Source organism: Canis lupus, chromosome 6 (assembly GCF_011100685.1).
Source record: "Canis lupus familiaris isolate Mischka breed German Shepherd chromosome 6, alternate assembly UU_Cfam_GSD_1.0, whole genome shotgun sequence".
Taxonomy (NCBI): domain Eukaryota; kingdom Metazoa; phylum Chordata; class Mammalia; order Carnivora; family Canidae; genus Canis; species Canis lupus.
The window spans coordinates 15947796-15965678 of NC_049227.1; the positions used below are offsets into that span (position 1 = coordinate 15947796).

At 52.3% G+C, this 17883-nt stretch overlaps 3 protein-coding genes, 1 long non-coding RNA gene and 1 other non-coding gene across 7 annotated transcripts in view; 3 read left to right on the forward strand and 2 right to left on the reverse strand.

Annotated features, from left to right (window-relative positions):
* The window catches only part of C6H7orf50 (chromosome 6 C7orf50 homolog), a 147898-nt gene that overhangs the window by 50922 nt on the left and 79093 nt on the right, over window positions 1-17883 (forward strand). The gene's annotated exons all lie outside the window — the stretch shown is intronic.
* Window positions 1-17883, reverse strand: part of GPER1 (G protein-coupled estrogen receptor 1) — a 45998-nt gene that overhangs the window by 7657 nt on the left and 20458 nt on the right. Inside the window, exons 2-3 of one of the 3 annotated variants that reach the window (XM_038539688.1) lie at window positions 17159-17302; window positions 12439-12533 (exon numbers count right to left, since the gene is read on the reverse strand). The gene's annotated coding sequence lies outside the window, so the exon portion shown is untranslated. Of the gene's footprint in view, window positions 1-12438; window positions 12534-12640; window positions 12748-17158; window positions 17303-17883 lie in introns of those variants that run through there. The other 2 variants (XM_038539689.1, XM_038539687.1) reach the window with 2 other exon arrangements.
* Window positions 213-16342, forward strand: LOC119872168. Its single transcript, XR_005360676.1, has 3 exons — window positions 213-335; window positions 12951-13057; window positions 15853-16342. It is a non-coding gene; the product is annotated as an uncharacterized LOC119872168 (long non-coding RNA).
* LOC102153193 lies at window positions 1977-10740 on the reverse strand. Its single transcript, XM_038539690.1, has 2 exons — window positions 9692-10740; window positions 1977-4523 (listed from the first exon to the last, which is right to left on the reverse strand). The coding sequence occupies exons 1-2, from the start codon at window positions 9784-9786 to the stop codon at window positions 3518-3520; spliced, it is 1101 nt and encodes a 366-aa protein (XP_038395618.1). The 5' UTR covers window positions 9787-10740; the 3' UTR covers window positions 1977-3517.
* Window positions 17711-17851, forward strand: MIR8879 (microRNA mir-8879). Its single transcript, NR_128835.1, has one exon. It is a non-coding gene; the product is annotated as a microRNA mir-8879 (primary transcript).

Here is a 17883-nt window from a genome sequence, read left to right on the forward strand (position 1 = left end):
TGTTCCAGGCTATACTGTAGAGGAAAACGGATGGGCTTTCTGCAGACCCACTACCCAGCCTTTTCTGTTTCTGAAAGGGATGTTGAGTGTTTAGTTGCTCTCCAGCATCAGATGCACCTTCAGACCCACCCACTCACTCTGGGGGTGTTTTATGACACCATAAAGGAGCAGTCCCTGTAGTTTCACTGATGTTGACTTTTTGGACAGCTGGGCTCCTCTTAGCTGTTGCCTGGAGCTTTCTGGATATTTCCTCTAAATCTCTCAGTGATGTGCCAGTGGCAACCAGAACATGGTGCACGTGGCTCGCGGAAGTGCAGCTGGATGGTGCTTACCAGGTTCTGCCTTGGGAGGGGTGTTTGTGGGTGGCATGTTCTAAAATGCCAGGCTGGAGGCTTGGGTCCTCAGGGAGAGGCTCAAATCCGCAGGAAGTGGCTTTTCCCTCACCCTGTGTCCCCTCTCTGCTCTGAGCCATCTTTTTCAAATTGAGGTTTTGTGGATGAAGCACCTCCTACTGCTGGAAAGCCATGATTCTACGTGTTTTCTGGTCTGTGGCTCTTGACTTTTCTCTCAATTTTGTCCTTGAAGAGCTCCTCTCCTAGGATGAGGCATGAGCAGACGAGACCCACATCTGGCAGCTCCTCCATCCCCAAAGGGCCCACGTGGAGCTGGTGGGTGGGGCCGGGGGCACCTGGCTGTTTTAGAGGTTGGGGTTCCCCACCTTCTCTTTGGTCACAGCGGTACTTTTTAGTGTCTTAGATCCTGGGCTTCCTCATAGGATTTGTTTAAAGAAGGGATCCTACTGCTTAATAAAAGAAGTTTGAGAACCAATGATTTATGTTCCTGTGGTTGGGTTCTAAAGCTATTCCTTCAGCGAAAATACTGAGAAGCTCAGTGGTACCAGATTCTCCAGGTTTTGCTTATGTGTTTGCGGTCTCAGCCCTGGTCAGCCATTTCTCCAAGGAGCCTTGAGCACATGTAAGCCTAACCCCTCCTTCTGTTCTAAAACTAACAGGGTATTAGCATCCATTATTGTGTATTTATGCATTGATTTAGGTCCTTCCACTTCTGAACATGAATAACACAAGGGAACTTGCCATAAGCCATTAAAAGCTGGATAGAATACAGGACATCATGGTTTTCAGTCATTGGGACAGTGGATAGTACAAGATCTTGGTCTCTGAGAGAAGGAAGCAAAGTGTGGTGAGCCCTGTGCCTACCTGGGCTCCTGTCCTGAGGCAGGAGATGTGCCTGTATGTGCCTAATGGGAATAGTCAGGGCAATGCTGAGAACAACTACAGGCCAGCTATATGCTGAACAACCGCCAGGGTTTACTTAGGCCTGGGCCATGTTATTGCATCCAGTCAGACTAGAGATGTGTCTGAGCCTCTGTGACAATGAGGAGAGACCCTAGAATGGGCCACTCCTGACCCTGACTAACAAAGCTTAAACACAGCTGTCCCAAGAATCCGTCAGTTCTACAAGGAACACCACGCCTGCTGGAGTTAACTTCACTACTCTTTAAAGGAAGAGAGTAAGGGGCTCCTGGGGGACTCTGTCGGTGAAGCGTCTGCCTTCAGCTCAGGTCATGATCTTGGGGTCCTGGGATTGAGCTCCACATCGGGCTCCCTGCTCAGCAGGGAGTCTGTTTTTCCCTTTCCTCCCTGCTCCTGCTCTCTCTTGCTCACTCTCACTCGTTTTCTCTCAAATAAATAAATAAGATCTTTAAAAAAATAAGAGTAAAATTAAACACTCAACAAGGGAAATTCATGATGTCTAGCATCTAGTAAAAATTACTGTGTGTGAAGGAGCGGCTGTCACGTTTCAGTACTGCTGCTGGTTGTCCTACCTGACTGTCCTGATGGAAGGGAAAGCGTTCTTGGACACTCCTGGCTCTCATGTGTGGGCCTCGTACAGGAGTCCAGGGCAGAGGCTCTGTGAGTATGTGAGCACATGGACGAGCAGAAACAGAAGGGGAGTGGGATTTTTAAGCGTTTAGTATTTTAATGGTATATTATAGAATCTTCTTAACCATATAATCCAAATCCTTTTTCTTCCAAAGAAGTAATACAGATATATCAACATTGAAAAGACATACTTGCAAGAGGCAATTTTGTTCTGTAGTTTGCAGAGTAACACAAAATGTTCATTAAAATAGAAGACAATGGAGTATTATTCAGCACTGAAAAAGAAATAAGCTACCAAGCCATGGAATACATTGAGGAACCTGATACACAGTCTGTGCCAGCTCTGTTCTATGGGATTCCAGCCATAGAACGTTCTGGAAAAGACAGAACTGTGGAGATGGGGATAGATGAGTGGGTGCCAGGGGCTTGGGGCAGAGAGGGCAGGTCTGCAGAGGCTGAGCCCGGGGGTTCTTTGGACTGTGGGTACTCTGTGATGCCATAAGAAGGATACATGTCCGTATAAACATGTCTGAACCAGGGGATGTACACCACCAGGGATGAATCCAGATGTGAACTGTGGACTCTGGGTGACAGTGATGTGTCACTATAGGTCCATCAGTTGTAACAAATGCTCTATCTGGGGGGATATCAGTGTGGGGGCATGGCATGAGGAGTGATCTCTTAATTCCTTTTAATTTTATCATGAACCTAAAACTGCTCTGAACAGTAAAGTTTTCATAAACAACTGAAACCATCAAACATAGAGGTCCTTAAAATCAGAGACGCCTTTTCCTTGCACGCCTTCCTTCTCTATTCAACCAGGAAAATCTTAATAAAAATCTAGCAAGAATGGTCAGTGTCAATTTTGGATGAAGATTAACTACTGAACCTTCTATTTTATGTTTCATATGTTACCAGCCTTTCTACATGTAATACCAAACAGAGCAGATAGGGCTTTGGACACAGAGCTTTTCACTGACCACCCAGAGCCCTGGCGATCTGCACCAGTCACCGGCCAGCAGGAAGTACAGTGTGACACTTCATCAGCGTGTGGGTGATATTCTCAGATGTCCAGTGATGGTGATAAATGTAAAAGATAAAATCAAACTTCTTTGTTATCAGCAATATTTATGTGGTCCAAAGTTTCCAGCAACATTAAAGGTTAACCAGTTAGTGACCCTTTACGGCCAGATTATAATATGGCCCTAAAGTTATTTGAATAATGTATTTATTGTCAAGATTTTGTCATTGTCCCGTCTAGGCAGGGGCAGAGAAGGATGCTGGATCGCAGATAGATTAATAGAACTGCTCACCAGCATTTAGGACACCTCCGCCCAGTCAGACCTGTGTCTGGGCAGCTTTTGCCCCCACATCTACTACGCTCTTGATTTGCAGGATTTCTTTTAGCTGCAGACATTTGGTTTAAGTCAGGAGTGTTTGTGGAAGTGGAGCCGAATGCCAGGCTGCTAGGGTACAGTGCCTTCCGGACTATCCTGTCGCCCCATTTGGTACTTACTGCACAGATTGGAGTTTCAGCAAATGGCTGTGTTTCCTGTCAGGGAGATTCTCTCACTTGGCTTGGCTCGCTCATCTGCTATAGGTGAGGCCCTGCCTTAACCCTCGATTCTCTTTAAGGAAAAGCTGTTGCTTGGCTCTTCCTTCCTGCACCGTTGGGTGAGCTGCTCTGGAACTTTCAGCAGTGCCAGCCTGCAAGGCCCATGGAGGAAGAGGATGGCCAGCGAATTCACACAGCTCTCCCCAAACAGGACCAGCTCTGCCAGGTTCATGAAGAGCTCATCCCTGGGCGAGCCAATGTCCCTCTGCAGCTTCAGCCGGGCCCGTCGCAGGAGTGCGATGCTGTAGAGGAGTCGGCAGGCAAACGTGGTCAGGGCCATGGCCAGAACTACTGAGGGAGCAGAGGCTGTATCTCTCTGGGGAGGGGCTGCCCGCCGGGCCAGCTGGACAACAAGCAGGATGAAGAACGCCAGCTTCAGGACAAGGGCCAGCCCAAAGCCTAGGCTGACCTTCACAATTTCATACTCCGGCCAGGCGGTCAGTGGGTCTACCTGGCACAGGGTGGTTTGGAACAGCTCCCCAGATGTGCCCAGCAGGGCCACCAGCACCAGGGAGCTGCAGAAGGCACAGCCCCCAATGGCAGCCAGACTCGCCACAGAGCTCTGGGCCCCATTGATGGCCATACGCAGGCAGGGCAAGGAGCCCTGCAGCAGGAACACAGAGAGCATGGCCAGCTGTGCGTATTGCACATTGAAGTAGCAGACGTTGGCCAGGAAGCAGAGGATGGCACAGCTCAGGTTGGTGGTGGCCATGTAGTCCGGCCGGCTGATGGCGGTGAGGGAGAGCAATGTCACCAGCATGTTGGTGACAGTGAGGTCTAAGAGGAATGCATCCAGGCTCCCCTGCCTTGCGCGGCCCTTTATGAAGGTGGTCAGGTTGAAGAGCCCGGCCACCAAGCTTATCGGGACACTCAGAGCCATATAGACATGCAGGCATCTAGAGATGATGCTCTGCGCGGCGATGACATCTTCCACTGCTGTGGAGACGCAGCTTGGGTACTGTACCCATGACATGTTGTGAGAGCTCATCCCGACTTCATCTGAGCTGCAACAGAAGCACACCAGGGCGTTACTAGGCTGTCACCACGGGGTCACACTGAGGGGAAAGGGGGCTGCCCTGGCGGGGAGGGAGCCTATGCCTGTAGAAGGGACTCCCATCCAAGTGGATGGGTCTAGGGATCAATGTGACAGCCAGCTTCCTTCTGGGGGCATTCTGGCCAGGGCCCACAAGAGCAGGGGGCCTGGTGCCCCTCTGCCTCTCCTCCCACAACAGAATGAAACATACTGCTCATAAGAGAAACACTGTTTTGAAGTGAGGTCACATCTGAGTCCCTCCCCTAAAGCATTGGGGATCAATGAAAGATTGCAGGGAGTGGAGTACCAGGACCCGGATTTGGAGCCCCTCCAGGGCATCATGCACATTTCACTCAGGACCTCTGCCTCATGGAGGGAGGAGCAGCCAGAGGCGCATTGTTCTGTGACACATTTGCATGTCGCCATCCAGCTTCTGGACCCAGAGGAATTCTGATGGACTCTGGCCTGTCTGAAGGGACTGCACTCGTAGTATTGACTCTAGAGACCGAAAGGTGGCGTGCCTCGGATGCTGGCCCCCTGAAGACTGCAGTGCCTCATGCTCTTCCAGCTGGGAGCCGTTTGATTATAGCCGAGCTATAAAGTCCTGACTTGGGGCTTTAAATTGCGGTGCTAACAAACTCATAACCTTTCCGGCCAGTCTTTTGTCACAGAAATAATTTCGTTTCTGTATAAATGTGTCTTCCCACTTAAATTTTAACCAAATAGCAGACAAGGCTGGGAGACAGCATCGGTGCTCACTCAGAAGAAGTTGAAGAAATTCAATTGAAAGGTTCATGTTCATGGAATGCTCACGGGTGGGCCTGGCCTTGCCCCATGGCCAGCTTTTGTGTTGTCTGCAGGGATAGCTTGAGGCCCTGACTAGCAGAGTCACACAGTGTGGCCCACAGCACCAGCATGTATGTCAAAAGAAGAGAGCACACGTGAATGGCCTTTCTTCCTGACTTCACAGAACCAGAGCCATCTCAATAGCAGACAGCTGTAGAAGCATTTATTATACACACAGGTTGTCTGACATGTGGCATCTTTGCATACGTTGACATGTCACTGGCTTTTCTCACTCCTTCCCAGATGCCCGCAGTGGCCGGACAACTGATGCACTGTCCTTTGCTGCCCGATAGCTGTGGGTGCACCATATGGAAGTGGGCTCAGGAGTCACTCTCCCCATGCACTGACCCTGTTCCCCTCCCCGCAGACCTGCAGGGGACAGGAACTTGCCTTTCTCCAGGTCCACGTCTGGCCTGCTTCATGAGGAACATGGTGAACTGTGCTGTTTTCCATCTGCTGCTGAAGGTGACGAATGATTGCCAGGACACTGAGTGACTTCAAAATTAAGAATAGTGACCTGAGAGGAAGTGATTTGGAATGCTAATCTGTAATTAAGGCAAATTGGAAAGAAGATCTTGTGAACATTGACCACGGATCAGGAAACAGCATTAGGCTGTGCTGGTGTCTCATCCCTGCAGCTGGCCCATGTTTCAGGCACTTCCTGTCTCTGCTGGGGGCTTCCCCAGGCATTGGTGGTCAGAGGCCACCTGGCTTGTGGCAGTTAACCCTGTTACTTGATTTAGCGGCCAGGCGCTGGGTCACCCAGCCAGGTGGACAGACGGTGTGTGTCTCCAAATCTGACCTTGAGAGCACATCCCAGTCCCAGACCCGTCAGCTTGTTGACATCTTCTTGTCTTGCTCTGTGCTTTTCTTCAGAGGCAAGGAGCCTGCCTTCGTGCCAGGGGAGGTGCAGCCTCATGATATCTTCTGGTTCGGTGTGTGAGATGTCTGGTAAGAGGCCTCTCGACTGGTGGGCCTGCAGCCAGGAGCAGGTGTGCTTCCATTGACACGTACTCACGTTGTGTGGTGACCTCGGCTCTTGTTCCCAACTTGCCCGTCTGCACGCTGAGCTCCAGGACAGCCCTTTGCCAGGCAGGGTATCATTCAAGGACAGGAAGTCCCTGGTGTGCTGCTGGCCCCCAGGTCCCTGCAGCACATAAAGTGGGATACTGCTCCCTGCCGCCTGTGCCGTGCTCTGTCTCCTGGATTTAGCTGAGGTTTGCGGGCTCTGATCCTTTTGCTACAGGCTGTGTGGACAAAGGGTGGCCTGCTAGCATATTTTTATACGTGCAGAAGTGGGCCCAGGGGTGAGATGTCCCAGGTGGGAGACCTGACATGCTTCTGAATCCCTGGTCTTGGTGAGGTCAGCCTGGGAAGGGTTGCCCCCTTCTGGGCCCAGGGAGCACAGAATCTTTTCCCAGTGTGCCTCACCCACCCCACCTACTGTGTCTCTAGGCTGGGCCTTCGTAGAGCCGAAGATGGCACCCAGTGGCTAGGCCATCCACCGTCCCTCCCCTTACCACCATGTTTGGGTTTTATTCGGAAAGAAAATAAAAGATGTAAGATATTTTCTCATGAAATTGCCCATGATTACTGCTCTTCTGCCAAACTCCCACCCACATCCCTGGCTGTCTCATATCTCTTACATCTTATAGCTTCTATTTGGCTTTGACGGCCCTCTCTCTCTTCAAGCCCCTCCGGCTCACCCCCAAAGGGCCAGGAGGGTGGCACAGCCAGAGAAGACCCTGAGACAGCTCTTGAGAGTCAGGGCCTTCTCTGATAGATAGATACTACTTGCTGAGTGTTGAGCACTTGCTACACTCTGTTGGAAGCACATTATATATAATAACTTCCTCAGACCTTGCAGTTTTCCTCAGGAGGTAGGACAGTTAAAATCCCACATCTTCATGGTGGAGGTGACTGCTCTCAGAGCAATGGAGTGGTTTGCTCACTTAGCCAGGTAGGTGATGATGGCATCAGGATCAGAACCTAGACAGTTTGACTCCAGAACCTGTACAGTTTAAAAATTTACATGCAATAAAAGTTATTTTTTGGTGTGTACTATGGATGCATCTGGTCATGTCAGCACCACGACACGCAGTATACAAATGGTCCCGTCACCCCCTAACTTCCCTTATGCCCATTTCTTGGTGCTCAAACTGTCCCTGCACTGAACCCCTGCAGGCAACCCCTGCGCTGCTGTCTTCCTCTCATCATGACTTCTTCCTCCTCATTCTGCCTCTGAGACTTCTCTGTGATGTGTGGGTCAGAGGTCATTCCTTCCTGTTGCTCAGTAGCATCCCAGCCTTGTGGATGAACCGGTTGTCTATGTGTTCGCCATTCCAGGGACATTTAGGTTATTTTCAGGTTTGGGCTCTTATAAATACAGCTGCTTCAAATACTCAAATGTAGGTTTTTATACATGAACATACAGTTTTATAGGTGAGCATAACACTTTCCTTGGGTGAATACTTATGAGCGGGGTCTTGTTTTTTTAGTTTTAAAATTTTTACTTGGTAAATTTGACATTTTACATTTTCTAAATTTAAGGCATATAGCGTGACTTTGATACATTTATGTATAGTGATTCCAGCCATTGGGACGATGCTGACCCGCCTGGTGTAATCCTGTCTGTGCTCCTCAGCATTGCAGTGGGTCTCTGGCTTAGTCATTTCCTGCTTCGTGTCTGCACCCTTAGACACTGCCAGTTTGACTCCCACCCCCATCCCACCATCACCACCCTTTTCACTGGTTTGTTTTTTTTTTAAAGATTTATTTTTTTATTTTAGAGAGACATCATGCGCACACACAAACGGAGAGGCAGAGGAAGAGGGAGAGAATTTCCAGCAGGTTCCCTGATGAGTGAAGAGCCTGACTTGGGGCTCTAACTCACAACCCTGAGATCATGACCTGAGCTAAAACCAGGACTCAGACCTTCTGCCAGTGGAGCTACCCAGGCACCCTGCCTTGTTTTGTAAATAGGTTTAACTTCTTTGTATTCCTATAGGACTTCTCCTCCTCTGTCTCTGAGCATGTGTGCTGTGGGGCCATGCATGCTTCTGGGAAAGGCTGCGTGTTTGTGCTGCACCTTCTTGATCTGTACACCTGCCGATGAGCACTTGGGTTGCCTCTGTGCGTGTGTGTCTGACTTGATGTGAAGTTGCCGGTGTTTGCCCGAGAGGCTGTGATGTTTTGCAGTCCTGCGAGAACCTAAGCTTTTCAGCACAGGTCTTAGCTTAGGCTCTGAATTCCCCTGGAAAATAGGTTGACCCTCCAAGGCAGACCCCATGCCTTGTTCTGGTGCCAGTTTCAGGCCGAGAACCAGGGCTTCTGGGGCCCTTTTCTGAGCCACACAAAAGGGCTGCCAAGGTCCAGTTCTGGGGTCCCCTGGGAGCTCCCCGAAGCCAGAGCCTTGAGAATTTTGTGTTCTTTACAGCTGCTCCTGGCTGTAGCTCCTTAAATAGGCTTTCAGAATGGGAGGGGCTTGTGGGGCAGTTTCCTGTGGGTTTGTGTTCCTTCGGACTCCCCAGGGGCACTGGGCAGAGCAGTGGGGTCCTTTCCCAACAGGGGCTCCTCTTGGATACTTTGTACAGACCTGTCTTCCCTGGCCCTAGAGTGGGGAAGCGGCGGGGGCGGGGGGAGGGGGTGCTCTCCCAGCAGGGGCTTCTCTTGAATACACGGTTACAGACCAGCTTTTAGATCCTTGGGAGCTCTGCTCAATGCACTCAGCACTTAGGTTGTTCCACCCTTCTTGTCCTCTCTGTGGATGAGTAACGACTCCAGTTGCCGGGACCCCATTGTGGATGCTTACAGTGTCTGAATTTTTGCTGTCGTTTTTTTTCCTGGATCCTTTCCAGTCCTGTGCTCATTTCACATATGATCCCAAAGAGACTCACAAACTTTTTGTGTGTGGAAAGAGCCTAAGCTTTTGAGGTCAGGATTCTGCTGGGTAACTGTGCCATGTTCTTGGCCTGGCCAGCCAACACGATCTTCCACCCAAATCTCTGAGTACAGCCTGTCTCTGTGGCTCCATTAATCTCAGATGTGAGCCTCTGGGCACTCATCATTTGGCGACCCATCATTTGTAAGCTCTGGCTGTGGTTGTTTCTCCACCACCATCTCATAACATTGCAGATGTGTGACAATGTGGTGGCTGAGATACATGCTCCATGTTAATCTAGTGGTAGGAAAGTGGGCAGGCGTTGAGTTATAGGTCAGAGCACAGAGAAGGTAAACTGCCTTTTGTCCCGGCCCCTTGGGAGAATTCTAACCCCTCTGTCCCGAGGCACCAACCTCTTTCCCTCTTGGCCAGCTCCTCCCCCTTGCTCCCTCTGGCAGGACTTGGCTTTTTTAGCGCCTTCTGGTCTTGGCTGTGTAAATGTTTCCATTCCATTCCAGTCGTCCGTGCTCCTTGCAGATGAGGAGCCGCTGCGCCTGATGAGTCACTGTTCAGCCCATACATGGCCAGGCCCCATGCTGTCCAGCCCGGCCAGCTTCACGAAGGTGGTGCAGTGTGGAGGGCACAAGCTTTCATGGACACTGGGCATAAGGGCCACCTGGGACTCAGGCCCAGATGGTATGTGGGAGCTGGCCCCAGGGCCCCTGCCTCTGGCCCCCGCCACCTGCGGGCTGGGAAGGGACCATGACTGGCAGTGTGGCCCCTGCCAACCCTTACTGCTTCTCTGGGGACCTGCTGCTGGGCATTCTTTCCTCTCTGTCCTGGTGGTTCTAAAATACAAATTCCTGAACTATTCTGAACGTCTTCTATGAGTTTTGCAGAAAATAACCTCATTGAAATATAAAGATTAAAAGGTTTCCATTTTACTCCTTTTGAGTCTTCCAAGACCTCTGTCTCTCCTGGACTCACTTACATACACATACATGCCTCCAGGAAACACAGCTCATCCCTGTCTGTCCTGGCGCTGGAGCAGCCCTGTTCCTCACACAGTGGACGTCCCTGTCTAGACAGAGGAGCCTGCCTTGCTGCTGTCCCTGCAGCTTTTGTGAATACATCTAGCGTCCCTGCATAGGTCGGAGGGCAGGCCGAGGCCTGGGCCTCTGGGACCTACGAGCTCTTCCTCTGACACTGAGCACACTTCTGCTGTTGTTCCCTTGGCTTCTCAGCAGCCATTTAGAGGCACAGTGAGAGGAGAGCCCCTTATGTTATGAGAAGCTTACCACTGGTCCTGGTGGTTCTGAGGGCAGAGATGACAGGGTTCTCCTGGCCTAGGGGTGCCCACTTATGTCCATTGGTAGCCCTGTGGTCCTTGGGTGTTTACCAGCATCTCCCAGGGCACTGGGGCCAGCCTTTCCTTCCCAAAGCTGAGCCTGAGAGAACTGTACTTTGGTAAACCCGCCCCTGATTTAGAGATGCACCCTCCATCTCCATCCCCACCCCCACCCCCCACCCCCATCCCTACACACTTCCTGAGTACTTGTTAGGAGCCTGGCCCCGCCCCTGGCTGCTGGCCACCACTGTCCTATCCTTGTGGGCCATCAGTGCCTTAGCTCGAGGGCATCTGGACCTGGCACCCACATTGGACAGGCAAAGGCTGGCCGCGATGAGTGAGACCATGTGCCGCATAGAGCATCACAGCAGAGAGGCCTGCTGTAGGATTTGGGGTTATGTGGTTGATTTGGAGGAGGGTCTGAGGAAGTGGGCGCTGTCAGAAAGTGGGAGCTTCACCACAACCAGGGTCCTCTGTGATCTTGCCTGAGGGTGGTTGTGGCATCACTGGTAAAGGGGCAGAGTGCACATTTTGACTAGACAGGAATTTATTGATGTTGTGTGGCCTTCTGTTGTCTGCTTCCTGCTGTTTCCAGGACCTTATCTGATGCTGGTGTTCTGAGCGTACCATGTTGCACTGTAGGGCCAGGCTGGCTGCTGGACCCATGTTTCTGTCCTCCCCCACACTGGCCCCTGCAGTGATGCCACACCCTGTGCCCTGGACCACAACGTGGGAGCCTCTACAACTCCCACCTGTAGAGGGGGGTGCTGTGGCCCTACAGACCCCTCCCCTGGTAATCTACCCTGACTTTCCCTGGGCCCCCAACTGAACCCTGCTGGGAGCTGCCTACCCCAGCAAAGGCACTTGTAGGGCCCAGCCCTGTCCCCAGAGGTCCTGGAGGGCTCAGCTCCATGGGCTTCTGTCATTGTGCTATCCCAGCATCAGGTGAGCACCATCCCTCTGTGAGATGGGAAGCCCGGTGTTTCACTCTATTGGCCTGTGATATTGGATAAGTTAATCTAGTCCTGGGTGCACATCAGCAGTATATCACCACTGAGCATCTTTATGAAGATTTTGTCAGATAAGGTGGCATGTGGAGGCACTCAGGTGGTTCCTTCCCACTTACAGAGAGGAATCAGGTGGTCACAGAGACCCTTGCCTTCCACCCACAGAGTGTCACCTGAACACAAAGCCTGCCTTGTGCAGAAGGCTGGCTGCCCCTGCTTGCTTTGAAAACTGGAACCTTTCTTCCTAGGCTCCACCCTCTGGGCGGAAACACCGCCATGTCTGGGCTCCCAGCCCTGCCCAGCCACGGTTACGGAAAGAGACCCCTGTTCAGGCTTTACACCCCATGAAACCTATACGTTCCGGATTGCCTCCTGTAAAACATTCATTATATGCCGCCAGACCAGAGCCCCTCCATGTTTGTGCCCGAGGAGGGAGACCCAGCCAAGGAATGAATGCCTTTGGCAGCTTCGGTCAATACCCAGATGTGTGACAGTTGACAAGCGTTTCCTAGCTTCGTCTTCAGGACACAGAACTTGAGCCACATTGATCTTTTCTTAATGAGGAAGACCTGAGCAGTCTGCTCAGTTGCTTCCAGGTCAAAATGTTAGGAAAATAGGTCTCATTTTAGTTTTTACTGGAGCCCATCTATAGCATAAAGAAGCCTTAGTTTTCAGAGAGAAAAGGTGCTCGGCTGTGCAGTCGCCAATCTGCCAGCCAGCACTAAAGTACAGTGCAGGAGGTGGGGTGGGGGTTGAGGAAGCACTTGAGGCAGGGACAGGAAAGCCAAGAGGGCCCGCAGCTCACCTGTGCGAGGGCTCCACACACACTCTTCCTCTCCAACCCTGCCGTCTGCTGCTGCTCTGTGCTCACTGGAAACGGGCAGGCACAGACCGATGGTGCTGTAAGGAAGGCAGGAAATCGGTCTTCAGTCATTCAAACCACACACATTGCATTTTAAGCAGAATATGGTTTGGCCACGTGACCCGAAAAATTCAAATAAACCTACGTCAGGAGGTAGCTTAGTGTCACAGACAGAAAAAGTAGTGTGTTGCCTCTGTCTCCCAGTGTCTGTGGGCCTCAGCGGTTTCCTGCAGATCCCACACACTGGCTCGTTCACAAAACGGTCCCTCCCAGAAAGCAGGCAACGTCTACAACTTAAAATAGGACCTAAAACCCCACCCATAACATAGGGAAAAGTGCTCACAACCTGTATAGCCAAAGGAAAGTCCCTGAAGCCTTCCCCTTAAGGCACTCAGCTTCAGGGCCAGCACTGGTGCCACCCTAACTGGGGATTGCCCTCTGCCTCCTGACAGCAGTGTGGATGTCAGGAAGCTGGAATCCTGAACGCAGGGCACTGTTGCCTGAGAGGGTCATCCACATCTCGTCACCTACACCCTGGCAAGGAAGCTGGGCACCAGGACAGGTAAGAATTTCGGAGGGAGGATGAGGTCAACATGGTCCCAAGCCTTGGAGGAGTCAGAAAGTGGCCTGGGACCCCCAGATGCCTGAAGGAGAGGACCTGCCTAAAGGAAGAAAGAGCTCAGAAATGGATTCAGAGGCTTCCATGGCTAACCTCCCCACCCCAGCTATCTCCAAGCCAGCCTGGTTGGAGACATGACATACAGAGTCCACTTTACACATCTCTGTCTCTTATGCAGCTGGCCCTGCATGAGAGAGAAGAGCCCTTTGGGGGCTTTCTGTGCAGCACCCAGCCCATCAGGGTCACTGATGGCATCCATTGGCCATGTGAACTCCATGAAAACCCACAGAGGCTCCAGGGAGGCAAGCAATGTCCCCGGGGCTCCCTTGGTCATTGAGCCCAGGCTGGGGCCAGAGACTGCATTCGTTTGAGAGTCTCTTACAATTTGGACTCCCCACATGGGTCCTACACTGCTGTTGGTGATGAGTACCTGAGAGCAAAGCAGCCTAGGGCCTCTGTTCCCAGAGCCCTGGGTCCAAGGAACTTCCCTGGAGCTTCCTCAGGAGTGGGGCAGCCTCACAGAGGCTTGAAGACTGCTGATAGGGGCTAATGTCCCCTAGAGATGGGAGACCTGAGGCCTGGAGGGGCAGCTGGGCAGTGTGAGCATCACTGGGGCATTCACCGCTCAGATACCAGGGTGACCAGGCATTGCCGTTAGACACCCCCTCCCCCCCGCCCATGGCCATCAGCTCTGCCCATTAGTGCCCCTTGGGAAGGACCTAGCCTTGAGTCAGGCCAGTGGAGGAAGAAAGCCCTCCAGCCCCCAGCACACAAGCAGAGGTGCCCTGAGCTACTGCAGTGTCTGGCTTACTGATGTGGGTGCTCAGAGGTCCCAAGCCCCTTTGCACAACCCCGGGAAGCTTTCTGGGTTCTAATTCTGAATATGCAACTTTAGGCCTCACTGTGCCATTTGAGGCTGTTAATAAGCACAAGCCTTCCATCCTTCCTACTGTGAATGGGTTTACAGAGCTGTGCATGGTTGTTGAAAGGATGCCTTCAGATGATGATGCTCGTCGGTGGGCCTCTTTGGGCTTGTCAGAAACCTGTCGGGGTTATGTGGGGCCAGGGCACTGCCCCAGGGACAGGCCCCTTCTGGGGACAGGAGGTATAATGGATGTCCTGCCATCTGCTCTCATGTGGATAGTGCTCATGTGTGGGTTCTGCTGGTGTCATGGGATGTTGCTCCTGTAAGTGGAATTTGGGGTCCCCTTAGAGTGAATTCCCAGGGAGCAGTAACTACCTCTGTCTTATGTTTTGGGGCATCCTGCTTCCTGCTCCCATGACCTCGGGCCTTGGGGGTTTGGAGAGCCCCGATTTAGGGAAATAAGCCTTCCCTATGGGCTCTCCCAACCTTGTGGGGAAATTTCTAAGCTACTGGAAGAGCAACAGGCCTGGCTGGCCCAGCTGACATCTCTCCGCCCTGACCTCCTGGTCTTCTGTTAAGCTGAGAAAACCACACTGTCTTTCCCAGCTGCTCTACAGGGAGGCCTGGTGTATGGTTTGGCTCCTTTCTGCAATGTCCAGAAATGTGTTCCATCTGCACTGTAGCTGCTGCTGGCAGACAGGCAGTGTCAGCCTCCAGGCCATGAGCTTGCACCGCCAGCAGTCAGCCCCTAGCTGACGGGGCCCACAAGAACCACCACGACATAGGAGCGTCTTATGCCTCTGCCTCCTGTTCTCGTGCGCACCTTCCCCACTGGGCCCAGCCCTTCTTCACCTGCCAGTGTGTGTCAGGTGAAGGGCTTCCATCGAGTCATCCAAGGGCAGATGGATGAAACACAGGACAAGCATAGCTGCTAAGAGGACCACCAGTGCTCGTATCCTGAATTTCTGGTCCAGAAATTCTCTGAGGTGTTGAGATTGGGGGTGGGCAGGCTGGCTAGCCCCCAGGACTCCATTCCTTCCAGCAAGATGGCTGTAATTCTAGCAGTGCTCCATGTCGTTATTAGAGGGTTAGATGAGCTGGCACACCTAAATGTGTGAAGCCAGGGATGGTCAGTAAATGCAGGTTTCTGCCAGATGGTGTGGCCCTCACATGGGAAGGATCTCGCACGTGTCTGAGGTGGGTTGGCCTCTGCAGCGCAGCCGTGGGACCAGCCTGGCCTAGGTCCCTCTCCTGCCCACCATCTACCTACCATTGGGACACTTTGGTGCCTTCTTAGTGAGGTGGCTCAAGGACTCGTCCTGCTTTCTGTCACATCCTGTCTTTGTGTTTCCATGGATCTGATTTACTCCCTGCTGGATTGTCTGCGCCCCGAGGCTGTATGCTTTGAATCAGGGTTGGGGCGCAGGAGGACATGGCTTCCAGGACAGAGTGCTGTGCCACCTCACTCTTGGCCTCTCTCAGTGCTGAGTGCAGATGACAGTGAAGAGGTAGAAGTGTGTCAGAGCTCTGCACACATGAAGTACACACAGATACTGGACATGAATGAAAGAGGAGGTGCGCTTGACCCCTCACCCTGCCCTGCCTTCCTCTCCCAGAGCATGGGGCCTGCCTGTCAGCTGGGTGGGTTGTTCAACTCGAGTGGGAACTGGCAGTGGTCTCCCTGTCCCCACCACTCCTTCATATGTTTCTGGCCCCGTGTAGAGAGGTGATGGGCAGCCCGTTCAGGGAGCAGTGACTCCTACCCACCCTTGTCCCACAACACACTGTTGATCTTGTCCTTATGTGTGAGCACAGGACAGTCAGGTTTTCTGGTCTCTGAAGTAAGAACATCTGCCCTTGGCTTTTCCCACAGCCCAGCCCAGGTTGTGGACACGTGCTGTACTGTGGCCTCTCCAGACAGCCTTCTTGCACCGGGATCTGAACACACTCATGTTCACAGCAGCTCTTCTCACTGTGGCCGCAAGTGGAGAAGCCAGGTGTCCAGCAGTGGAGGAGTGGATAAGCAAAACATATACCCACACATGGAACATTACTCAGCTCTAGAGAGCAGTGGTATTGGCACATCTTCCACAAGCTGGATGGACCTTACAGGCTGCTCAGCAGGAGAAGCCTGCCACCGAGGACTACATGTTCTGTGACTCCACTAGAGGACATGTCTGGGAGGAGCCAATCCATATAGAAAGACAAGTGGCTGCTAGGCACTGGGGGGAGTCGCCTTTTATGTAATGTCCTAAAATACCAGGGCTAATGACCCCTGCGTGTCTTGATTCCTCACTGAGACACCTTTACATGTTTAAAAATGGCTTTGAGATATAAACCATATAACTCTGCTGTTTGGAAAAGTATAGTTCACTGGTATTTAGTAGATGCCCAACATGTGCAGCCCTCATCACAGCCCACTTGAGGGACATCTCCGTCCCTCGGAGGGGTCCCACCTGCCCATCTACAGCCGGCCCTTGTTGCCTGGGCTTCTGCCTCTACTTGCAACCAAACTGCTTGTTTTGCTTTCCTTGTCCTGCTGTCATGCAGTCAGCAAGAGGAAGAAAGAGCAGGCTTAGTGTGGACTTAGTAATCTTGGTCTGGCTGTTTCTCTGAAGTTGTATGGGATTATGGGGGCCTCTGGTGGGCATGCCAAAATGGGGGCACCCCCACAGGTGCTGCCAGGACAGGGAGCTGAGCCAGTGCCCCGAGAGGCCATCCTACTGGCTCTTTCGTGATTTATCTCCATGCTCATCTGGCCTTGCTGGTCACCTGAGAATCTTGGAGTAGACCCATAGTGCCAAGTAATGGGGCCTTTCAGACACTGGGGGGGATTTGGGATGTTTGGACAAATGTTTTCCTGAAAAAAACCATGTTTGGGTTTTTTTTGGCTTCAACCTGACTTCCAACCCTGCAGCCTGCCAGCCTGTCTCAGTGCTGCCTGACAACCACATGGCGAGCATGGCCACGCCCTTCAGGCCCCAGTGTTTGGTCCACTCAGCCCTGTCTGGCTGGCTGTCTCCTTGCAAATGAGGCACCAGTGTGTAGAGGTGAAAAGTGTCCTCCAGAGACTGCGAGGAGTGTGGGCTCCTCCTCCTGAGAGGTGAGGGGTGGGCAAGCGGTGCAGGAGGGCTGCTGGCCCTGTGGGAACAGGCCCTTTTCCAGAGCATTGTTCATACCATGTGAAATCGTGAGTCCATTGCACAAGCATTTCCTTGATCTTGGAAATGCAGGAGCGTGAAGGGACTCACAGTGGCAGGCTCTCAGTCTGTGAGAGAAGTCATTTGGATGCTTCAGTCATGGAAGCTGCAGTACAAGGACACCTGTGGAAATAAGGGATTTGGAAGCACTTAACCTAGACTCTAGGGACAGAGGCACAGGGAACAGCGATGGAGGTCAGGATACAGTCCAGGAATTGGAAAGGAAAGCAGTGGGGTCCAAGCTTAGGGTGTCTGGTTGCACCAGGGATTCATGGGCTTCTTGTTTGGTGCTCTTCCTTGACTGGACCTGTTGCTGGGGCATTTCAGCCCAGCCGTGCAAGTCCCCTCCCTGACTCACTTCTGGACATCCCACACACACACCCCGTCCCACCTGTCCTTTGAGTTCTGCTTCTAGCTACTCACTTTTTTTTTTTTTTTTTTAAGATTTTATTTATCCATGGGAGACACAGAAGGAGAGGCAGAGACACAGGCAGAGGGAGAAGCAGGCTCCCTGCAGGGAGCCCGATGCGGGACTTGATCCCAGGACCCCGGGAGCACGACCTGAGCCAAAGGCAGACCCAACCACTGAGGCACCCAGGCATCCCTAGCTACTCATTCCTCTGTCTTGGGCTTGTGCCTCCCCACATGCAGCATCCTGGCCCCACCAAGGTACTGGCCGGCTTGTCCTTTGCCTGCCCACAGGC